General features: G+C 37.2%; 1 protein-coding gene across 33 annotated transcripts in view; it reads right to left on the bottom strand.

Moving 5' to 3' along the window:
• The window catches only part of CLASP2 (cytoplasmic linker associated protein 2), a 142438-nt gene that overhangs the window by 96350 nt on the left and 22565 nt on the right, over positions 1-23523 (bottom strand). For 13 of the 33 annotated variants that reach the window (XM_080580048.1, XM_080580070.1, XM_080580037.1 and 10 more), the window contains 5 exons: positions 21722-21813; positions 21330-21405; positions 20057-20154; positions 13729-13799; positions 4497-4523 (listed from right to left, as the gene is read on the bottom strand). In XM_080580048.1, the coding sequence (XP_080436174.1) occupies positions 4497-4523; positions 13729-13799; positions 20057-20154; positions 21330-21405; positions 21722-21813 (364 nt within the window). Of the gene's footprint in view, positions 1-4496; positions 4524-10375; positions 10528-13728; positions 13800-20056; positions 20155-21329; positions 21406-21721; positions 21814-22532; positions 22662-23523 lie in introns of those variants that run through there. The other 20 variants (XM_080580059.1, XM_080580073.1, XM_080580072.1 and 17 more) reach the window with 8 other exon arrangements.

Raw genomic sequence — 23523 nt, forward strand, 5'->3', positions numbered from 1 at the left:
GAAACATGCAATCTTCCATGAATACATGCTTTCCACACATTCTCACTTGCATGCCATGACACTTGTTTGCCTCTCTCACAAAAGCACTTCCATGTAGCCCAGCGCCCAGACCTCTGGCTCGAGGTACAACTGTTAATCCGCAGGGCAGAAGCAAGGTGTGGGTCTACAAAAGCCAGCGGAGCTGAGACAATTTACTACATGCCCCCAGTTAGCTCCCAGAAAAGGGCTGAAGCTACTGACTCCCCGTATGCAGCGTGATGACGGTTGTACTGACAGCACCCAGCTATGACTGTAACGCTAGTTTTGTGTAGTCTGCAAATGAAATTATTTTCTCCAATGGAAGCCATAAAAGACTAAGTATAATTGATAGTTTCAAATCAAGTCCATCTGAAGGATGCAAATGTTTTCAATCTAGAATGGCTTTGAGAAAAACAACTAAAAGCAATTTAAAGTGTATTAAGATAATTTACAAGGCCAAACACTTTCAACATGTCTAACTGTACATTTGCAAATATACCTGACAGCTGAAAGAGCACTCTCCTAGCAGCATTTATAACAAAGTTCCAAGCTATTGAAAATGAGAATAAAAACCTGTATGAATTGCTAGAAATGTACAAAACATGTGAAAGGAAGAACACAATTAATGAAAGAGACCACATCTCAGTTAAATCTCCTAAGACTGTCCTTGTACTCAGTATCTTCATAGTAGTAAGAGTATTGGTGCTAAGTACTTCCCCACAGAGGAAAGCCTGGAATCTAGTATTGCCAAAAGCTCCTGAAGAAACCTAGAGAGCACCAAAGGTTCTTACTCTGGTACAACTTTGCTTCCAGATGAAGAACTTCCAGCTAGAAAAGTACCAAAAAAGGTTGTTATATTCATAAAGCTAGCAACACAAGTTCCAGCATTACAAGTTTTCTCCTCTATAGTAGAGGAATGAGAGCTCCGCAGTCAGCATGTGTTCTACAAGGGCTCCGTAGCAAGTGAACTGGTATCCAGGAGTTCAGGCACACTTCTACAAAACTTTTCAGAAGAGTCAATTGAGTGTTTCTAGTAAAACAAACAAACCAGCCAACCTGACCAACAGATTAGGCTCTAGAGTTTGGTAAACTGTAAGTTCTGTAAGTTTCATAAAGTTATTCAAAGATTAAATCCAGACACAGCTGTTCTACTAGAAACAGAAACCAGATTTGTGAACCACAGCAAAGATTCAAATACTAAAATTCTTAAGTAACACACTATGCAATTTGAATTAAAAATAACTGAAAGATAAAGGATATCGTTCTGTCATGTAGCACTACCCTCGGTGGCCAAATTATGCATATGTGTTGCCTGTTTTAAAAATTATTCAGACATGTCAAAGGATAAGTACTTAAAACCAAACTCAATATTCAAAGAACATTCCAGTACTCCCAGTGCTGAAAACTTCTTAACAACCTATTTACTCTGATTTGGTTATCAAGCAATAATGGTAATTACAGATGTATGCAGGGACAAAAGAGAATCTAAACCTTTTCATATCTAGAGAAAAAATATTTTAGTGCTGATATATATTAAGTGAAAATTAATTTCTTGCTACCACAACTCAAGCCTTTACTTATTTGGTCTTACGAGTAATAGAATTGATGTGATGTTTAATATCTAATATTTTCTAAGTCACAGACAATAATGAAAGAAATGCATCATCATCTACATGCCTGTAGAAATTGAATTTCTACACTCTACTCATGCTACTCAGAAGAAGCTAATCAGAAGATAACTGATCTTAAAGCAGATCCCTAAGTAACACCACAGTAAGAAAAAAAAAAAAACAAGATCCCTTGCAGTAACAGTGAACTAAAGCTGGCCATAAAGGCAAAAAAAGCAGCAGTCAAGATCTTGCACGGGCTGTGAATACCAATATGTAGTGTTTTAAAGCATGTACAGAGTAGTCAAAGAGGACAGTCTAGTAAAACCGCTTCTAAACCTTGATTTTTGTTAAAACATGTCCTTCCTATAACCATTCTTCTTTCAAGTATTGCTAACAGATACTATGATTTCGGACTACTCTTTAACAGTTCCTCTTCCACACCACAAACACACAAACTGTTTATAAAAACATTATTGCAAAATCACACCTCAGCAAAACAATGACAAGTAGATTCAACTCCCAACCTTTCCCTCCCACATCCTGCACCTACCAAGAGGCTCCAACTGCCAGTTGACGCTGCACAGACATAGCCAGCATTAACTACTTGAACAGCTGGGACTGAGTCAGTAGCTCGCTTCCAGCTGAACTGGTACGCCTGCAACAACTTCCACCAAGCGTGAAAAGGAAGCCGCAAGCAATAGGGATGCATCAGGTTAGTTGATCCTTCTAACCCATACTTCAAGCCAATGCCCCACACTATTTAGCAAGCACTTTATCCCTTACACATCAGGCATTCCATACAGCAGGAATCTGTTTGTCCTACCACAAAGGACAGATTCGGCTGCCTACGCCCATTCATTCTAAACCCAGTTTAGACAGTCCTGGGCATCCTGTCTACCTCCAGCTGACATTCCAGAAGGGCATCCATCTCCTGCAGGTCTTGTGCCACACTCTGTACGACATGGCTCAGCTGGAAGCTGCAGAGCATCTTAAAAGGCACTATCTGCCTAGGTTTAGGCAGCTGAAGCACACCCAAGATGCTTTAGACCGAACACAAAGGCAGAATTCCCAGTCATTATCCCTGTGCCAGTGAAGGTAAAGGAAATAAAAAGAAAAAAGAAAAAACACACCAACCAACAGCAAAATAAACAACAAAGCACAGAAAACAGAACAAATAAAGAAACACAATCAATGTATTGCAACCAATTCTGAAGCCAAATTTACTTCACATGCCATTTTTTTCAGGCAGTTCTAGTGGACTACAACATCTTAAAACAAACAACCAAAAAACACAAGCACAGGAAACCCCAAACAATAACAGGAATGGGGTAAACAAATCAGCCAAATGTGTCACAATTTTTTAATTGGATCAACAGCATAATGTTCCCCTAACTTTCCAGTAAGATTGCGAGGTGGAGCACGGCTCTACCACACTCCACTGATCGCTACAGCACAGTGAAATAGGTCCATGTCAGATGCGCCTTGAAACAAACAAAACAAAAGAAGCAAAACATACCACCAAGAATCTAAATGAATGTGGCAAGAGAAGAGGGGAAAACTGGAAAGAAGAAACTAGACCTGAGAGAGACATTTAGAAAATAAATATTTAGGGATGGCAATCACACTTGCCACAACAATTATCCCCATTTCTTAAAGCCTATCTAATTATACTAATAATTTATCCATTTCCCTCAACAGTTTCATGAAAGACTATCTTCAGAGAAGACTTAATTCAGTAAAAATATAAAATATTCCAATAGTATTTTCCTCACCCCAAATAAAAGCCAGTCTTACACTCCATAAACTCTACTGTCTATCTGAAAGACAGGATTTAGAAGACAAAGTTTCAAACAAAGCTGCAAAAAAGCCAAAACAAGCAACTGAGCTTATTTCTCCTTCCAAGTCAAGCTTTGTCCCAGTCTCTAGATCTGAAATATCTTCCTCAAACTGAAGTAATTTTCTCATTTTTATCATTATCTACTACAATTAAGGGAAGGATTCTGCAAATCTGGATCTATCTTTAACATTTGCAGCACCTGTAAAATGATTTCCACTGTCCAGTTGCATTTGCAGAACTATTTCCTTTAGTCAATTTTAAATTATTTACCTTCCAATTGGGCTTTCCTTTGTTATGCATTTCCCAAATGTTACTCCATACTGAAGATGCAGTCAGTATTTCCGTACTTTGAAAGTCAACAGCTTTATTCACAGCTTTCCTCAGGTGCATTGAATAGCCTCCTAAATCAGCACCTAGCAGTCTATGGCCTACCAGTAACTAAAGCATAATTTAGTCAGTAAAGGGAAGAGGGAGGGGGAAGAAAAGGATAGCCAGGATTTCTAGAATTCATGACAAGGCACCATCTACAGCAGGATTCACAATTAAACATGAAAAAAGTACATACTTAGTCTTATTTTTCCTCAACATTTCTAGGATGTTGTTGTTTAAAGGCCACACTACACTCAGTGCTAACATGTTAACATAGTGTTGTGGGAATAACAATCAAAAAAAAAGCATAGAAGGAAGAGAGACATTATCTGTAGAGGAAATCACAAGTAAATAATTTCTGATAATGTAAAGACATAGGTTGATTCAGTACCTGTATCGCTGTAACTGATGGGAATACTCCTCTGTTCCAACACAAAGTAAAATTTTAAACACCTGTGCTGAGGTGGGTACTCTTCTATGAAATTTTAGAAGGAAAGCTGAGAGGGGCAGGAAATTCTGAAACAATCAGGACCTGTGGCAAATGAATATGAATACTCCCATATAAAGTCTCTCTACCCAGACAGTGATTATAATGAAATTGGGTAGTTCATTTAAAATAGTAATAACCACAAAGAAATAAAAGGTTTGAAGAGGATTTTTACCTTCTTCATGGCTGGTAAATCTATGAGCTACAAGAGAAAAAAAAAAAAGACTTGTTATTTACATCAAAAGCTGTGCTTTATTTAACTGTTGTAGCCTGCTTACTGAAGACCTGATTTCTTGGAGAAACACTTCACTCCAGCTGCTAAAGTTACCCTGAAAAAAGCTATTGGTACAAGTACTTTCTTGAAGTATAAGCCTGTGCTATTCATCTTTAAAATATTCTACAACTTCATAGCTGCTCTTTGCTCAGTGGGCATGGTCTCATTACATAGGCTCCCTAAGTCTTTTTCTTTCTTTCTTCACAAGTTTCCTTTGCTTGTACACTGACTATCTACTCTCAATAGCTTTAGTATGTACTAATCCCTTAACGTATTTTAGCGTATTTTAAGCAAATCCCTTAATGTATTTTAAAACAATTATATTTAATATGAAAACGCATTATATTTGGTTAGAATCCACTATGCGTAAATTACAACAACATGAGGTACTTTAGTTCAGAGAAGTGAGAAAAAAGGACCATGGCCTTTGTACCAGTAGCTAAGTCAGTCAAGCAACTGGCACCCATTGAGGAAGGAACCATTTGCAGTAGTTTCAGTACCTAGTTCATTCATACAAACATTTGAGTTTAACTATTTAAATTTCACAATATTAATTAGGAATATACCACCTCACATCAGATCTGAAAAATCGGAAGTGTCTGGCATGCAGCTAGACAGTTTCAGTAGATGCCATTTTTCTTCTGTAAGAAAATCACCTAATCCCCAAATTAAACATTTTACATGCTCTCCTCAATGTTTCTAAGGAGTTTACAAAAAATAAATAAATCAAGTCAATGCTGAAATTTAGACCAAAAATTTCAGACCAACGCTGATTTTAGACCAAAAAATCTGTGCAGAAGTGTTCTTGGCCCTAAAGTTCAATAGCAAACTTTTTATTTCAGAAGTAAATTGCTTTAGAGACTTTTACCAGTTCTACACACAAAATGATCATTGATGGTAAAAGGGTATTTTGGCAAAAATAGATCTACTTAGGTTAATTGCTCGGGTGGCCAAGGAACTTCACGGAGTTCTGGCATTCCACGAAAGCAAAAATATCTAGTTTTAAGACAGCAAGTTTCTCCTCAAGGCTGTTCAAAGTTTTTCTCTGCATCTTTATCCCTTTTCCTGACCTTCCCTGAGGCTCCAACCATCCACAGTTCTGAAGGCTTTGAAATGTTTCACAGTTGAAGAGCAGGATTTTTACAATCAATTAAATACATGTGAACCTATACCATTAAACTGGTAACCACAAAAATCCCATTGCCTATATTCCATACAACTGTACAACTCCTCTGAATTTTAAATTACAGCTACTTCTTGTAAGAATCTACAGATATAGCTGGTTTTCAAAAGCACTAGAAGGCTCTTTCCTGTTTTCCTATAGAAGCATATTTTGATGGAGTTAAGAAAGGAAAGGATGCACAAACCATGAACACAAGTCTTTGAAACTAAGGTACCTTTCTAAACGTAATATACAGAGTGGAATCTGACTGAGGTGAATGTTATAGCAGAATCCTTACTTCTGAAGAACATAATCTGAAATGATCCAATTATGGCTTAGTTTCTTTTCAGTATTTACAACAGCTAGACTTTATTAAAAATGACATAGAAACAGTAACACTTCATATTTAATAGATAACAAAGATGAACATTACCAAGCAAGGCAAATATCCAATTAGTCATGTGAAAGAATCTTTCAACATCTGTCGAAGAAAATGCTTAGTAGACTATAAATTTCTCCTTGGGCCGTTGGCAATTCTAACACTCATTTCAAAATTTACATTTTTAATATATATACACACAAATTAAAAATGTATATATATTATATACATACATAATATTATATATATATAAACGCCATAGTCTGGATTAATCAAAGTTGTTTCAAAAAATAGGCTATTAATTGAAACACCAAGAAGGTTTTTTCCCTCCGTATAACTTATTCCTAAAAACACAAACATACTCCAAAAGCAACTAACACTTCCAGATGCCAAATTAAGCATATCTGGAAACCTTTTCAGTGAATTGTCATGCTTAAGGAAAAAAACAACCTCCACCACAAAACAAAACAAAAATGAAACATCCATACACAAGCTTCCTGAAACTGAATACCAAAAGTTCCTTTACACTTACTGAATTTCATTTAGAAACCAGAAGACAAAACTTATTCATAGTTATTATTCTAGAACTATATATATATACCTATATATAAAAATATATATGTGTAGTTATCACTCTAGAATCCATGGTTCTTTTGAGAAACTAAGTGTATGTTTTCACGTTTGCAACTCCAAGCATTTGTTATTGAGGAAACAGTTGCTTATTTCTTACTGGAAGCTTTTTTAAATTCACACCAGTGTTGAACTTTGCTGTGTTCATCCATTCTATGAGCAGAAATGGTTCCTTTTCATACAGCCCTTGGCTGCTTTACACATTCCCTCCCTCTCCCACTTAGTTGTTTCACTGTTCCACTGTTCTTTTACAGCTACTAGCAATGGTATGCGCACTTTATAGACAAAATGCTACTCATAACCTATGCTAATCAGTGAGAGTACCATACGACTTTACAGTGAAAAGCTTCCAACTGGTTTGATTCAGAACAGCCATCAAATTCCAACTCACAGCATCTGTCCTTCATCTCTTAAGCACAGAGTGTAAAGCCATTTCCCAAACCAATGTGCCTACCAGCTGCTAACAATGGAAGAGGAGGAGTGCACAGCAATTAGAGGGAAGGGAGCCAGTGCAGGCACAGTTAGCATGCGTAGAAACAGCCCCAAAGAAGAACAGAAAAGGGAACAAGTGATACATTTCTATTCCCCAGTACCTCCTTCTGCTAGCGTCTAAAATACTTGCTTCAGGAAGCAGCTCTGGAGAGTAGAAAGCATCACAGCTACATCCTGTCCATTTTCTAGGCCGACTGAACAACAAATTTATTACCATCATCCACAGGACCACGTGGGTTTAAAAAGCCTCCACCCTCGCACCAAATGAAGGTAAAGTCATAAATACACACCAAAAATGCAAATACATGGCAATTTTATATATTTAAAAGCAAGCTATTGTCTGAACCACAACTACAGTTTCTGTACCTTTAACATGTCCATTTTTTTTTCAGTTGAAAGTAAAATATTAAAGCTGGACAGCACTCACATTTTACAGAAAGTACTAATCAGATTAAAGACTTAGGAAGACAGCCTTCCGCTCAGAAGAACATAAGGGAATAGAAGATTGTTCTTATACTCTAGCACCATGCATACATTAATGAGGTATTTTGAAAGAAAACAAAACTCATAATTTGATATGCATATGTAGTGAGATACAAGGATGATTCTTACTATATTTACATATAGTTACTAGAACACACAACTAAATCAGTTACATATACTTTATCATTTGAAACATGACAAGTGCTTGAAGTTACGAAACATCATGACATTGTATGTCACTTAAATAAAAATCCAATAAGTAAATTTCTCTCTTTCATCTGTATGATCCAAAATATAACACTCAATATATGCTAGTCCAGCAAGTGTTGGCACCAAATACGTCTGCTTACAAAGCTGATTAGATGCTTTCAGATAGCTCTCAAATACCTTATATCTGGAACTGCAATATTTACTGCATCCAAACTGAACTTCTGCCTAATCTCCGTTTCACGCTTCCTCTCCCTGCCCCAAGTTTTAGGCAGATAATTTTTTCCTTATTTCAATTATCTTCCTGAACTGAGAGCAGGACAGTCCCTTACCTATGAAATAGCAGAGTAGCACAGTGAAGTGAGTGACAACGTGACAAAGCACAGATAGAAGCCACTGAACTACAGGCCACCAAGGGAATGTACAACGCAATGTGCCACCCTGCAAATACCTTTACTACCTCCTAGACATCCTAATCTGTTTATCAACAGATAAGGTCAGAAATGCAACATCTTCTCCAAGAAACAAGAAATCCAGAGCGAGGAACAGTTCTTGACTAAGCTTCCTCAGCAACTTGTGGAACAAACAGGCCTACATTCACATTCACAGAAGTATGTGAAATGCCTTTAAATCAAGGCACTGAATGCTTTCTCATTGGCATGCATTCAGTACAGTGGAAGTAACAATTCAATTGTTTGCTGGACCACAAACAATACTGTTTTCTTCCTCTACATGCTCCAAACAAAAAATTGGAGAGCTTGAGACAGTTAACACAGGGATAAACAGAAGACTTGGCTCTTCCCTTTAATCTTCACTTGAGAAATCAGATTAAGATTCAACAACTAAGCACCACATTTTATTTACATTTCTGCTCATGCTCAAGAAAACTGAAAGAATGCCAAAAAGTTAGAACAAGCCAGTGTCTTGCACTCAGGGCAAAATGTTGAAATTATGACCTCTATATAGTACTTCCAAACATACTCCATGCAATTTTACAGCATATCTAGGCAAACCAAATGAAATAAACTAAAATTTCTGTTCTCTGGCCTACCTGCACAGCAGCCTTCAAAACATCAGCCCACCTTCACAAGCAGTAAGTTAAACATACACACTGGCCACAATAAAGCACCATTTTGTCAAGAAAGCCAATTCTCAAAGGCTACTGAATCACTAACCTTCAAACAAATTGTTTCAGGACACTCACAAAACAGAAAATGACTGCTAAACAGGCATATCAATTCAGAAATAGAAGTCAAAACGTTCTCTTAATAGTTCCTAGGGTTTTGTTTTCCCTAACAATTTCATAGCACAATGCCGAAAGACTGAATTCCTTGTAAATGTGGTAAACAACAGTTTTAAGAGAGACCAACAGCTACATAATCATCCTACACACTCTTAATTGTGTCTGGCATTATTGCTCAAAGCTCCCACACAGAACATCAGCTGACTGCCTGAACAGTACTTTGTTCTTAGTGCCTTTGTTAAATGACAAATTTAATTATACGGGGAGAGCTCCACAACCACCCTCACTTTATAAACCTCGACCATTACAGAACCACAAAAATCCCATGGCTTTGCCTAGGGAATACAGTTATTCTTCAACAGGCTACAGCTTGCACCCTTGATCTGCAAGTTACCACAATCCATGTTTACATCACAGAGAACCAGGCTGCTTCATGGGAAACAAACACTAAGGAAAACATTGTTAGAAAAGAAATGAGCAACAAAGAGCTTACTTACCCTGACTTCCCTTGCAGCTTGCCGATGACAAATAAAAACATAAACACCAGAAAAGTGCCTGAGTATTCTGAACAGTGCAGCACAGCCTTACTTTTGCTGCTCTTCTCCCTCTGACTCTGTTTCAGCTCCACACAGGCAAAGAACTAAGTGGTGAATGTAGATTTCAAGATGCTTTAGAAGTGGTCTTCTCTAGGATTCCTACTGCTGATGTCTTAGCAAATTCAGATAAAAGGTTTACCTTAATTGTAGTAGTTAAACTTTGTGAGAGAAGCTCTTGCCTTAATTTAAGTGCTTAAACTTTGGAAGAAGAGAGGTTTAAATATTATTTAGGAGTAGGGATGTAATTTGCAAATGCAAAGCCCTCTTCGTTCATCCTAAAACTTGCTTCAAACCCAACGGCAGCTCGTCAAGTTTCTCTGAAAACAACAAGGGGTACAGAGGAAGCCACCGCCACCAGGAGATGGGACATACGTCCAGTTTTAAGGAAGAGAGAGGCATGGATCCCGCAGTGCTTCACTGACCTACTTCCAGGGGTTTGTGTAACGAGGCACCGTGCCCGGCCGCGACCCACGCCTTCACCCCACACACAGCCCGGCCCCAGCAGCGAGCCCCCTCCTGCCCGCCCGCACCGCGGGGGGAAGAAGAGGATGAGGAAGGACACGACCCTATGATGGCGCCGTTACTCACCGTCCCCCACCGCCATCATAGCGCGGCTCCCCGCCACCACAGCCGCCGCCCCGCTTCAAAATAGCAGCCCTGCGCTCCGGGCACGGCCCGGCCCGGCCCGGCCCCGACTCTTACAGCGCTCCGCCCCGGGCCCGCCTCGACCCGTCAAGGAGCCGCCCCCCCCGGCCCCCGGGGCTGAAAGGAGCGGCCTGCGGGCAATGGCTGGCCGCGGCCTGCTCCTGCCTCGGCCCAGCGTCGCGCCTGGGGCGCGACGCCATCGCTGGGGTTAAATAATAATAAAGTGTTTCCTCACGATTTGTTGCCTCTTGTCCAAGGGACAGTTTCAAGTTTGGCAGGGGTTGTCGCTGGGAGAGGCAGGAAGCTGGCGGTGGTTGTAAACCGCTCACCTGCAGCAGGGTGGGTGCTCAGTTGGTGAAGGTCCTAAAAACACGCACAAGCGCCTTGAAAAACGGTGTGTGCATCAGCCTGCACACGTCCTCGACTTTCAAACACACTCTAACTGAAAGTAGTGCTTTGCTGCTCCGCAAATTTTCATATTTCAAGATACAAGCTACCACAGGTAACAGCTGAAATTTAAAATTTCAGCCAGAATGTGATGTCACTGTCTCCATAGAAACTCTTGTTTCCACAAAGAAACCAACAAAGGGAAATAGAAAAAAAAAAAAATCACCACCACCACCACCAAAAAAAAACATAATATGGCAAAACAGATACACACTAGTCCTATGGATTTTTCTTGCCTTTTTTTTTAGGAGAACATAGTAACTTGACTGTATTTTTATCACCTGTAACATAGCTCCCCCATAACTGTGATACTAAAATCGCTGTATCCTATCACATATTTATGAAGCTAACACTATGACACATACCATTTAAATAGGAAAATTGCATGGGTTGAATAGAGACATACAATTTATATTCAGTTTGGATAATTCTGTCTACTGAATGGAGCAAAGTGTAGAGCTCAGTGTTACTATTTTCCCTACTTTTAATTCTACGTCTCAAAATTTACACTACTACCCAACACTGGAGTCGGTTTAAATTCTCTTAGTGAAAACAGTATTTGCAAACCCTAGCCAGCAAGAACAAGTGCTTTTGCAGCTTTGAGATTGGCTGCTGGGTCTGTTTCCATAGAAATGAAAATTCATTTGCTGAGAAATGGGGAGGTGCTTTAAAGAACCTTCCTGGTTTGCAGGGGTATGAACATTTCTGTTGGAGTGGAAGGGCATGACAAGCACTACACGCAAGGCTTGGCATGACAGACAAACACATCCTGATATGATTCTTGTGATACACTGCATTATTATGAATATAGACAAAACACAAGGTTTTACATAGCAGCTAACTCATTCACATAATTCACAGTAAAGAAACTATGTTGGTTTTCACTAGCCACAGCTGACTGCAAGGGAAGATGCTGGAATCAAGAAAGGGGAGAGGGAATCAAAGGTCAGCCAGAGAGACGAGTTATTTGCATGATAGTATTTAAGTTTTTAATAACTAATCAAGCAACAGCACTAAGACTCTGGCCCAGTCCCCTCATTAGGCACAATGCCTTCCATGCTTCTCGCCTGTTGGCTTTCAAAGATCCATTAAATGAAAGCTTCATCAAATGAAAGACAAAGCCAAGATAAAGCACTAACAATAGAAGAATATATTTTCAGTAACATTTTAAAAATAACAGTATAGATGGCTTCAACAGATAAACACAGTTCAACGAAACATACTGAAACAAATGTACTAGAGGGATTCTGTCTCTGGGACCAAAACAGATGGACTTATAGTAACTTTTGCACACAATTTGCTATCTACAAGACAAATTATTTATACCACTGTAAATGAGCACTGACACCTGCATTGTACAGATGAGATAAAATGGCTTAAAGAAAAAGAAACTTTGTCTATTCTCATAAGATACAGACCAAAAGCTCTTAAGTGCTATGTAAACTAGTCCAGCAATAACTATGTTGTATTTATATTTTCATATACATTTAAATTATTTCAACACATTTTTATTCCCTCCTCTAACTTTCTCAGTTCTCCTGAGAACTGCCAACAGAAAACACACATGTAAAATGTATCTTTGAACAGCTCAAACCTATGCGATAGCATGAACTTTAAATGCAAAAACCAATGGTTTACCCTTCCAAAAGGAATAAATCTACAATCTAACAGAACAGTTATGTAAAACATTTTCCTCCAAAATTAACACATATTTTCTTCTATTTTTTTCTATCAGTCCGTACAAATCTACTCTTTTATTCTTCAGGTGTTAAGAACAGCAATGTTTTACTTCAAACCAGAATGCAACATAAAACTCTATTACCTCAAGGAAAAGGTATGAAAACACATTTCTTCAAACCTACAAACTCTTCCATTTTCACACAAACAAGAGAAAGGTAAGAACATTCAAAATGAAAAAGTACATTTCTGTACAATAAGAAATCACATGCATTCCTCAAAATCATAGAATCATAGAAAAAAATCTACTCTTGCACGGTTACTTCTTAGATCTAGCAGAGCCTCTTTTCAGTCAGAATAACTGGTTTCAACAAAAATGAGTATCTGAAAACACTCCCCTATAAATCAAAACCCACTGATTGCTTACAGAAGAAAGATAGGAAGCTTTCAAATCCAGTCATATTAAAGCCACTGCTACACCACCGCCCTTGTGATATTATGCAACCTTTTTTCTTAAAGTATACTTTTAAGTAGGAAAGAACGATGGTTTTGCTCTTTCATACTATAAAATACTAACTCAGGAATGCAGTAGGAAGCAACAAGGATTCTTTGCACAACAGGTTTTGTTTTCATGAAACGCACCAAAAAAAGACCTTAAACTCAGTACATTAGAGGGGAATTTTAAGAGGAAGTCTTAACTTAAACATTAAAGTATCTTTGAATGCTGCAATCACCTATCTTCAATTGAGAATTTTATGTATTACAATCATTATTCAACACTTTAAACTGAGAAAAAAATCACATAATACATTCATGACTTGATTACCATTTTCTTTTAGAAATGCTGTAAGATAGGAAAAAGGCTCGTTTGATTTTTTTTCTGCGCATGAATACTCTGCAGCATTCCTGTGTCCTCTACTGAGCGGATGCATAACTTGTTAAAGATTCTCTGCTGGTTTCCGTGCAGTTTCAAAACCTTTTCCAACTGTATTCTGACAGTCCCCAAAACACTTTTGCTAATATAAGTTTGTTTCACTACGTAAATGTCCGATTTTCTTAGTAGCCTTACATATGTTTCTAGTCATCCATTTCACACTGTTAATGCTAGTATTTAAATATTTGTCTTGTGTTAATATAAAGCTGATTATAAACATATGTTCTTTCATACTCACCACTGATGCTACTTAAAATCATAGTTCCAGAGTTTCTTATTTCATCAAATTTTGTGAAGATTGTTTGCAACCTGTAAAGAAAAACAAATTATATGTATGTGCGCGTGTATATTTACGTCTCTGAAATCTCCCAGGTTACTGGTAAAAACAGAACTTAGTTTAATATATATAAAACAGTAACACAGAATATACAAGGTATTATGAATATCTAGAAACAATTTCCAAAGGACTCTTCTTCTTAAGTTAGTTGAGCATCTTCTCGCAAATGCACATAAAGCTAAGCCAAGTCAGTGAAGAATAAAACTGAGCATCATTATTAACATTATTAAATATAATGAAAATTCAGAAGTACAGGTTCAGTAGTGTTACACAGTGACTTCAGAATGGCAGTGATATTACCCTATTTATACACAACACTGTAAGGAAACAATTTGAACTATATAATGCTTAAGTGAACAAAATAGAGATCACTATTTAATTTGTTCTGTGACAATTATAAATTTTATCAAGACCTCAGCTTTGTTATGACAATATTTTTGAAGTGGCTTGTGCCTCCACTGAAAAAGAGAAAATACTTTTTTCTAAACTTAAGGTACACTAAACACTTTAGTTATGTTCAACACTTACCACTGATTTAAACACTCACAATAAAAAACACACTGCAAGTGCTTAGCTGAATGTAAATAGAAAAATAAATAAATAAACAAATAAAATAAAAAATATCCATATCCACATTTTCAGTCTGGTCCCACGTGGTAGAAAATGCTATTCAAGCAAGAAAGCTGGCCAAACCTGAACGGCTATTTCTCATCACTTCTGCAGAAAATGAAGTAAAAGTAGTGTCTCACAGACAAAAATTTGACCAACAGACTAGCAGTGGGTTTGTACTAACATAGTAAGTTGTTCAGCTGCAAACAATTGAGAATACTTCCTTACATTTCTCCAAAGACTTTTCTGCATCTTAGGCTACTCAGCATATGGTAACATCTAACATGCATGTGAATTTTTAGATACAAAACTAGCAGGATTGAATCCTGACCTTAAGCACATAGTTATCAACTATAAACCGCATGACGGTCTGCAACTCTCTAAGTGGATATAGCTCAGCTACATTACGAGGACTAGAAGCTATATTATCTGATTCAAAATTTGCTAAAAGAACAAATATTGAATGGCTCTATTTAGAGCTCACAATCCAAACTATTTTAAGACAAACTGGGAAAACCAAAAAAGAACAGCGCTTGGGTATAAAAATTCTCATAGCACAGCAGAAAAGAGCAAAGTCAAAGAATCATAGAGCCACAGAATCGTTTAAGTTGGACAACACCCTTAAGATCACCAAGTCTAACCATCAACCAACACTGCGTACCCCTTTCATTCACCTGAAACTCCTTTATCTACTAATAAAGGATATAATAAAATCATGAAATGTAGCCAGAAAGCAATATGAAAAGCCTCAGCATTTCCCCACACTTTCAAATGCTTCAGTGCTCTCAACATGTTAGTTTTACTTTCCAAATATTTGAAAGCAATTTGCTGGAGAGCAGACTTTGTCATGTATTCAACAGGCCCACAACCAAAACATCACATTAGCTTAGAATTCCACAGGAAGGCCTACCTTACTTCAAATGTCTAAACAACAAAAAAAAATTTAATTGTGTAATTGAATAATCCGTAACACAAACCAGCAGTTACTCTACCATTTCAGCTTATCTCAAAGCCATCTATAACTTCATAGTAGTTTGCATAATCTTCTCCTAATGTACTTGTCAATCTTCTCCTTGGAACCTCTCCCTTTTGTGCTGCAGTTGCATTTACAACCATTGCAGCCACAGCAAATCGTCTGAAATAGCAGCAATTCATAAATGTCAGACTACACTGCCTTAATATTAAACCTTAGTCTTTTCATTAAAAGGTTGATTTGTAAAGCAAAGGCAATTTATACTGTAATGTATTTTTTGCATTTAGACTTCAAAAAGTAAAACTACAGCTATTGCATTAAATGCTTTCAGGGTACCAGTATTCACTAATCACATGTGGAAACCCATTAACGTGCAACATGCTTCCAAATGTATGAAGGATCAGACAATACACATAGTAATGTACTATGCTATCTTACTTTATTAAAAGGAAATCAAGGCAATTGCTACATATGTGCAAAATTAAGTATTTTAACTGTTTACCAGAGACTACGAGTTCCCCTCAACACTACTGGATTCCATACTGAACACTGCATTACCAGTCTGCCCAGTTAGTAAGGACTTAACACTATGTGTGAAACACTGAAGCTGTTATCTTGAGAAAAACTGAACATCAACACTATAGAGATTAAGAGATTTCCATTAAAATTTCCCCTTGTTTTTCTATATCCTGTTACATTGATGGCATGCTGTGTACATGTACACACACACACACTCCCTCCTCCCCACTTTGGAGAATTTGAAAGAAAAAGTATTTCCTGCTCTTTTGAACTTAGTTATCAAAAAATACTTTAATGAGCATTTTAAATTGAAGAGAAAAATGAAATGCTTCCTTATAAATACATTATAATAATACATAAATTGCTTCGCACTCTGGGCAAAATATCTGACAAAGTAGTAACCAGGAACATTCAGTAACAGATTTGTCAACACTCAAAGCTATGCAGTCAGTGGTGCAGGCTGGAGAACACCATGGTACTGCCACTCCTGAAAGCTTACAATCACATCTTTCTGACTTCAGACACATTCTCTATAGTATAGACACAGCGTGAGCTGGCATACATTTCCCTTTACTTCCTCCTTTGAAAAAAAAAAAAAAAAAATCTCGCAGACACATGTCTACATCTGGACACACAGATGGACCCTATCTACAGTATGAACTAGACAGACAAGTAGAATGTGCATACCACACAAAATGTAGCATTCATAAATGCATCCTGTAAAGTACATAACATATCAAAATATCAAGTTGTGGCCTTAGACACAAGAGCTCTCTAAACAAATAAACGTGTTTATATACATTTATGTTTCTCAGGTAATCGTGGGAAAAGCTGTCGGATGACTTCCTGAAAACTCTTAAAAGGCTTTTAACACTCAGACCTAGCAACTGCTGCTCTCCTCCAGATCTACATGTACTAGTTCTATTCATGGAAGATCAGCTACACATGTTCCATACTGTAAGAAATTCCGTTTGGCTCAAACAGAACAAAAACTGTTCAATATTCTTGGCTCTTAGAACAAGAAATACCATATGCACTTTCAGTATTCACAAATATATTAACACTAATGCTTACAGGCCCCGTACCAAAGACTGTCAATCCTCTTTGGCAGCAACTTTAACTAAAGGTGAAACACAACATCCAAATCTCCAGCCACTGATTTGATACTGATTTTTTGAGCAATGTGCTTCAGGCCAAAATTAAGGTATTGTTCTGAGATTTATAAGTTAAAAAACAATACATGGAAAGAGGAACTCACTGGTTTCAGTCACAAACAGAAATTCACAAATTAATCTCTATGAAAGAATAAGACTGCACTGAAGAAAAATAGAGATAGTAGCAAGTAGAGTTGAAATACGAAAGTGCAACTCCATCTTCTTTTATTGACCATCTAGACTCCTATACAGGTCCAATTATGCTTCTCTAGAAAATCCAATATTTTCCACAAAGGCACACCTACCAGGTGCAAATTATAAAGACTTTTTAACCTAGTATTATTAAACTACTAACTACATTTGGATTTATATAGACGCAACATGCTTACACTATTTGCATATTTAAGGAAGTTGACTGATTTCTCTAAACAATGCTTGATGACTTTCCTTCCCTTCAGCAGACATGAGCTCTCATTTTTAGAGCTTTAGGGCAGAGTGCACTCAAGCAGCAACACACAGACTTCTCATGTGTCAGTTGTTATGTAAACTGGACAAGCCTACATTCTATTAAATCACATGTACCAAATACTGAAGTAATGGTGCTAGTATTTACATTTACGCACCATTTTAATGCACTGTCACAGTGAAAGAGCTGCAGTGTGGTTCTTTAAGGCTGACCTGAACAACTGAAAACAGCTGTGTCTGAATTACAGATTATCTGTAATACTTAAAATCCTTAAAACCTACCCAGATACACAAATATGAACATAAATTCCCCTCAAAACAACAGCAAGATGATGCCATAAATCAAGCTGCTTCACACACCATAGCTCCTGCATATCCACACAAAGAGTTTAATGCATCTAAGTGAAGGGAGAACTTCTGACAGAGAATGGGGAAGAAACCTCTTAAAGTGGGTCTGCCTGTGAAGGAGCAACAGTCTGAGACAAAGCTAATCCGTCTTTCCTGAGCTTTGTCAGGTACCTTGTTACTGCATTAAGAAGAAGGAAGAGACTAAAGGACTTCTACTTTCTGACAGTGCTAGGGATGGAGACTTGTAGCTTTGTGCAACAACTCAAGTATATCTTATCTCCCCCCTTCCTCCCAGCCTGAAGACTACTTTAAAGGACACAGCACTGAGCCTCAGCTCATGTATTATTTTACACTGGCCTTGATGTCAGGTGTGAAACTGCTGAGATTCAGTGACAAGAACCAGTTTGACATGCACCAAGTACAACCTTGCTTGTTTAAGTAAATGAAAATGGTAAAACTGTGCTTGCTTTCAGAGCGCAGGGAATTTTATACTCAAATGGTTCAGGCAGTAGGAATAAGAAGTTAACCACTATTGCAAGTAAATTAGAAGCTGTTGATTACCCTGAGGAGAAAAATCTCCTATGGTGTTTAATCCTATTTGGATCCCAAGATTTACTTACTTTGTATTGCATGGAAATGTGAACAGGATAAGTGCTGAACCTAAATGTATGATCAGACCCAACACTCTTAGGACAGACAAAAGCTTTTGTTATCTGCATTCTTCTGCTCTGATATATTATGACTTTCTCTGATACAATTATCTGCTGCAGAACTGAATTTTTGAAATTGTACTAATAATATAGCTTAAACTTCTGTGGTAACCACACAGTCATTTCACACTACAGTACTGTGACAATCATTAAATAGAAAGGAATGAGTATGTATGACTTCTCATTCCTAGAGGCAGGGAAAGCATTTGATCAAAGAGGCTGAACTCTGCCTGGCATGTGAAATAGTAAATTCAACGCCATTCTCCTATTACAGTATTTCAGTACCCTATAAATTATCATTAAAAACTAAGGCTAATAATTTTTAGAGGGGTCTCACGAGTCACAGAATCCATTCTGATATTCTGTCTAACCCCACATAATAGATACATTCGGTTTTCTCAATATCAAGAAACATGCTGAAGACTCCGAGTAAAATGATATGTTAGTTTGTAATAGGCTAACATTTTTAAGAAGTGTAAATAATTTTAGTAAGGAATTATAAAGATTTTATTGTATAAACAGTCTTTCCCACCAAGTACAATTTCAAGCTCTACCTAGTTTTCTTAAAGAAACAAATCCTTACAAGAGTAGCAAGAAGACAATGGCTACTTTTATTTCACATAAACTAAGCAACAAACAACACCGACCAGCCTTTAAAGAATTGCTCTTCAGAAAGAAAAACTACTGATGAAATAAGCATTTTCAGATTTTTATTTCACCTTTTGCAAGAAATATCCAGTGTCCTGTGACAGCATGTGTATGAGATCAGCTTATACTCCTTTTGAATACTCCTTTCTCAGCAAATCCCAGAAATTTCAGTTTCAGAATTGGAAAGTAGGTACGCTGAAAAGCAGCTCTCTCTTATCTAACTGTGGCCCATAAGCAAACCTCTATTGTGGAAAGGGTTGTTCTGATGTAATTAGCAAGAAGCAAGAGAGGATATTTCTTTATTATAACTATCTTCAAGAAAGTAATAGCTTGTTGCATATTTGCCATACTTTCATCTCACTCTCACGCATGTAGGCACACTTCTCTCACACGCGCACAACGCATGAAAAGGATTGATTTAAGTTATTCAGTTGTGACTCTATACATTCAGGCTAAATACCAACTCCAGAATAAGGAACAAGATGCATACATTCAAGTATTTTCCAATTATTTCCCCAGTGTTCACTGTAACTCCCCACAACATACAGCATATATTTGCATAATTTTGAAACATTTTTCTACTATTCACCAGCTCTCAGCTTCTCTTAAAACCAGGGTATTTTAACTGGTGAATATTAGACTGCATTGAGCTATAAACGTATGCCTCTTCCAAGCAGGAAAGACAGTATCAAAAGAAAGTCAGAAACATTAGTAACATCACTAAGTTTTTAGTAAGTTTTAAGTTCTGACAAAAACCAGTAACAGAATGGCTCAGGATAATAAAATGAAAACAACTAACTCACCTTCCAGGAGGAATTCCTCTCTTCGTAAGATCTATTCGTACTTTCTCTCCCACATGTCTATAAATCTCTACAATGGCTAGTATGGCAGCATCTCTCACCTGTGAATGCCAAATTTAAATTATTCATTTCTGGATTACAGAAACCTAAACAGCATTTTGCTGACAGCTCACTTATTTTCCAATCGGCCTGCACACCAATTCATTTCACAGAACGGTTGAAACAGTGAGAATGGAAAGGAAATACAACTGTTATTTCAACATGGTATTTGTTCCAAGTTGGAGTATCTCCAGATGGTAAATGAAAAATCCTAGAAATAACAGCTCTAGAGGGAATTTCTGGGAATGACATGAAATAAGAATAATATTTATCAAAAATGTGCTTTATTTAGGACCCTATCATACTAGGCAACACTTCCAAAAGTTAGTCCCTGCACTCAGTCTTGATACTTCATCTTGCCTTCATCTCTTTCTACAAGCAGTGAGGCCGTTCTGTAAAACTAGGTGTCTGACTGCCCACAAGAGTGGGCCAAAGTTACCAGCATTTCCTGTACTTCCTTCATAAGCAATTAGGTAGTATCACAAAAGCACAAGAATAGGAGTAAGACAAGATAGGGTAAGGGTTAAGAATAGTTAAAGCAAAGAGACAGCTTGCCTTTTACAAAAATATAAAACATAGTCACCAAAACAAAAACTGCCAAAAATGCATGTTAGTAAATGCCATTATTCTCTATAAAGATTTTCTGGAATTATTTTGGTATTTTTCTTTGTAACAGTCTGTATTAAAACCACAACCACTCTATCAAGATATGAACTACATCTTCACTAATGATAAACAAACAAGACAAATTCTTAACTGATTTTCTCCAGAATAGAGCAATGCTATGGTACATAGAGGAGACAAGGACTTTGCTGCATCAAGAAAATAAGCATAAAGACCTCTTCCGTTTATTTGCCCATCTCCTACCACTGCTGCCTTCTTCCTTTCTGTATTCTTAGTATTCTTTCTCAGACGCAACTTTAGAAAAATCAAGAGACTGATTCCATTCAAAAGTTTTCTGAAGCTCAACATATGTAACCATTACGACTATATCTTGATTTTCACTTCAGATGTTTTTGCTTATTTAAGCAAATTTTTAACTACAGTCCCATAGAAAAAAAATGATCTGTTGTATACAAGCAAGCCTATCAGCTTTTCTTAAATGCCTACATTTATTTTGCATTCAATTTTCTCAAACTGTAGTTGCTGAAGCACCAGGAAGTAACAGAATGCTTACCTGGCTATTTGAGTCACCAAACGCTGCACACAGATGCGGTACTAACTTGCTGAGGCTTAATGATTGTGCACCATAACTGAAAAAAAAAATGAAAAGAAATTCTTTTTCTGGAAGAAAATCAGAAAATGAACTTTTAGCTTATCATTGATAAAATACAAACTTATATTAATCAAGCTTCATCTCTCTCTTAATAGTCCTTTGTCTATTTTTAAATCAGACACAAATATTATACCTTTAGTCTTTCTTTATGAAAGCTTGCAGGTAAAGTTGTTCAACTTTTCCTATTTATTACTTTAATTGAATCAGACTTCCTAAAGTGTTAGTTTCAGACAAAATAGGAGATTCAGAAAAAGAATAGAATCCTTATGTCTCCATAGAAACAAAAAGCTTACATGTTTAAGGTTGCAATAAGACACAAACACACTCCTTCTCGGGATCGGTAATTCTTGTGTTTAAAGCCAACAGCAAGGTGTTCCCAAATGTACTATAAAACAGAAATAATTGTCTTTCATTACCAGGAGCACAATATGATGTAATTCTATCCATTTTCTATAATTACATTAATAACAGTTACAAAAAAAAAAAAAAAAATAAGACAGGTCCACTGGAAAAGTAAAGGCACTTTGCAGATAAAATTAAGTTATAGAATGTACAGCATGAAACATGATACAGATTATTCTTATGCCAAAACAATTTCTAAAAGTGTTCATCACAAATCTAGCTATGTATTTTTATTGCACGAGAAATGGCTTTAAAAAATGCAGAATTGGTACAGTTAATAAACACAAAACAAATGTTAACATTTTCAAACTACTGACTCAAGCAGAAGTTGCTATATTCTTTTGGCTTCTCATTGCTTCCCTGCCAAAATTTCCTCTCATCCATTTTAGCTTGTGCTTATCCACACTCCTGCTGTCTACTTCTCTTCTACTTTTAATTTACTTCTTCATTTTTCAGTTATTTCTTGCCAATTCATTCTAGCTTCTTCGCTTCCATTTCCGTTATGATTTCATTTCTCCTTTTGTGCTGGTGTAGCATCCTGTAGTATAATTCTCTGGCTCGCTAAACCCTCGTTTACCTTCTTGCACCTTTGTTTTCCATTGCCTGCCTTTATCCTTTCACTGCACAGTTTATCCGTTTACCTTTCAATTTCCTTGTCGTTCTCTAGCTGAATAGAGTGTAGAGTGTAAACGCGAAACTTACGAGACTTGGAATTCTCAGTGGTGTCTCAGAGTAGATGCACAGAGTCAAACTGCAACTCCCCCAGCTGCACTGCTGCCATTACAGCCTCCGTCAGCTCTCAAGCAGAGCATCCAAGGGGTGTGTTGCTTAGCAATGGCTGCACACTGGCAATGGCACAGTTCGCAGCAGCGCAGGCACCACCCTCCTTCCTACCCTGGGAGTGCTGCAATTGCGATGTATAGTGACTACATAAAATCTTTCAGATACAAATGGTTGCAACTGTATTTGGCTTGCCAAAAGAAAAACAAATGCACACAAACAGCTACTGATAACAAAGCAGGCAGCGTTAGGAGCAGGGAACACTGCATCCTCTTTATTAAAGAAGGAGCACACTTCACAGCAGATGTAAGATTTTCCAGCTAGAGCCTACTTGATCACTTTGACCCATCTGTGGTTTCTTGTTTGTCTTATCCTACATTACATTCAGAGAAAACAAGCCTCAGATAAGTAGAATATAGCTTGCTGAAATTACACAGCTTAACAATAAAGAACAGGATCTTATGAAAGAAAACATCCCTCCACTTAAGCCACTGTCCAGGACAAATGTGAAAAAAGGAAATCTCCATGGTAGGTGTACAAAAATAAAGCCAGAGAGGCAACTGCAGAGTATGGAAATAAACAAAGCAGGCTGAAAAGAAATTTAGTCTTTCACTAAATTAAGCCTTTAACTTTAAAAACTGAATTCATCTAAACAGAGAAATTCAAATGGCTTCTCAGAAATTTCAGCTCTCATGTCTCGCTAGCAACAGTTGATGCCAACCTTCTTTTATCCTATTCATGCACTTATACCAGCTCAATTCATATTTTGAAGGGTTCCTGCCCATGTACAGCTATGTCTAGCTCTTAAAAAAAAAAAAACAAACAAAAAACAACTAAACAACACAACAACAAGAAAAACCCAAACACATTTAAAACAAGAAAAAGGAACTGACAACAGGACAAATTAAGTACT

Source organism: Anser brachyrhynchus, assembly GCF_964034855.1.
Source record: "Anser brachyrhynchus genome assembly, chromosome: 2".
NCBI classification, from domain to species: Eukaryota; Metazoa; Chordata; class Aves; order Anseriformes; family Anatidae; genus Anser; species Anser brachyrhynchus.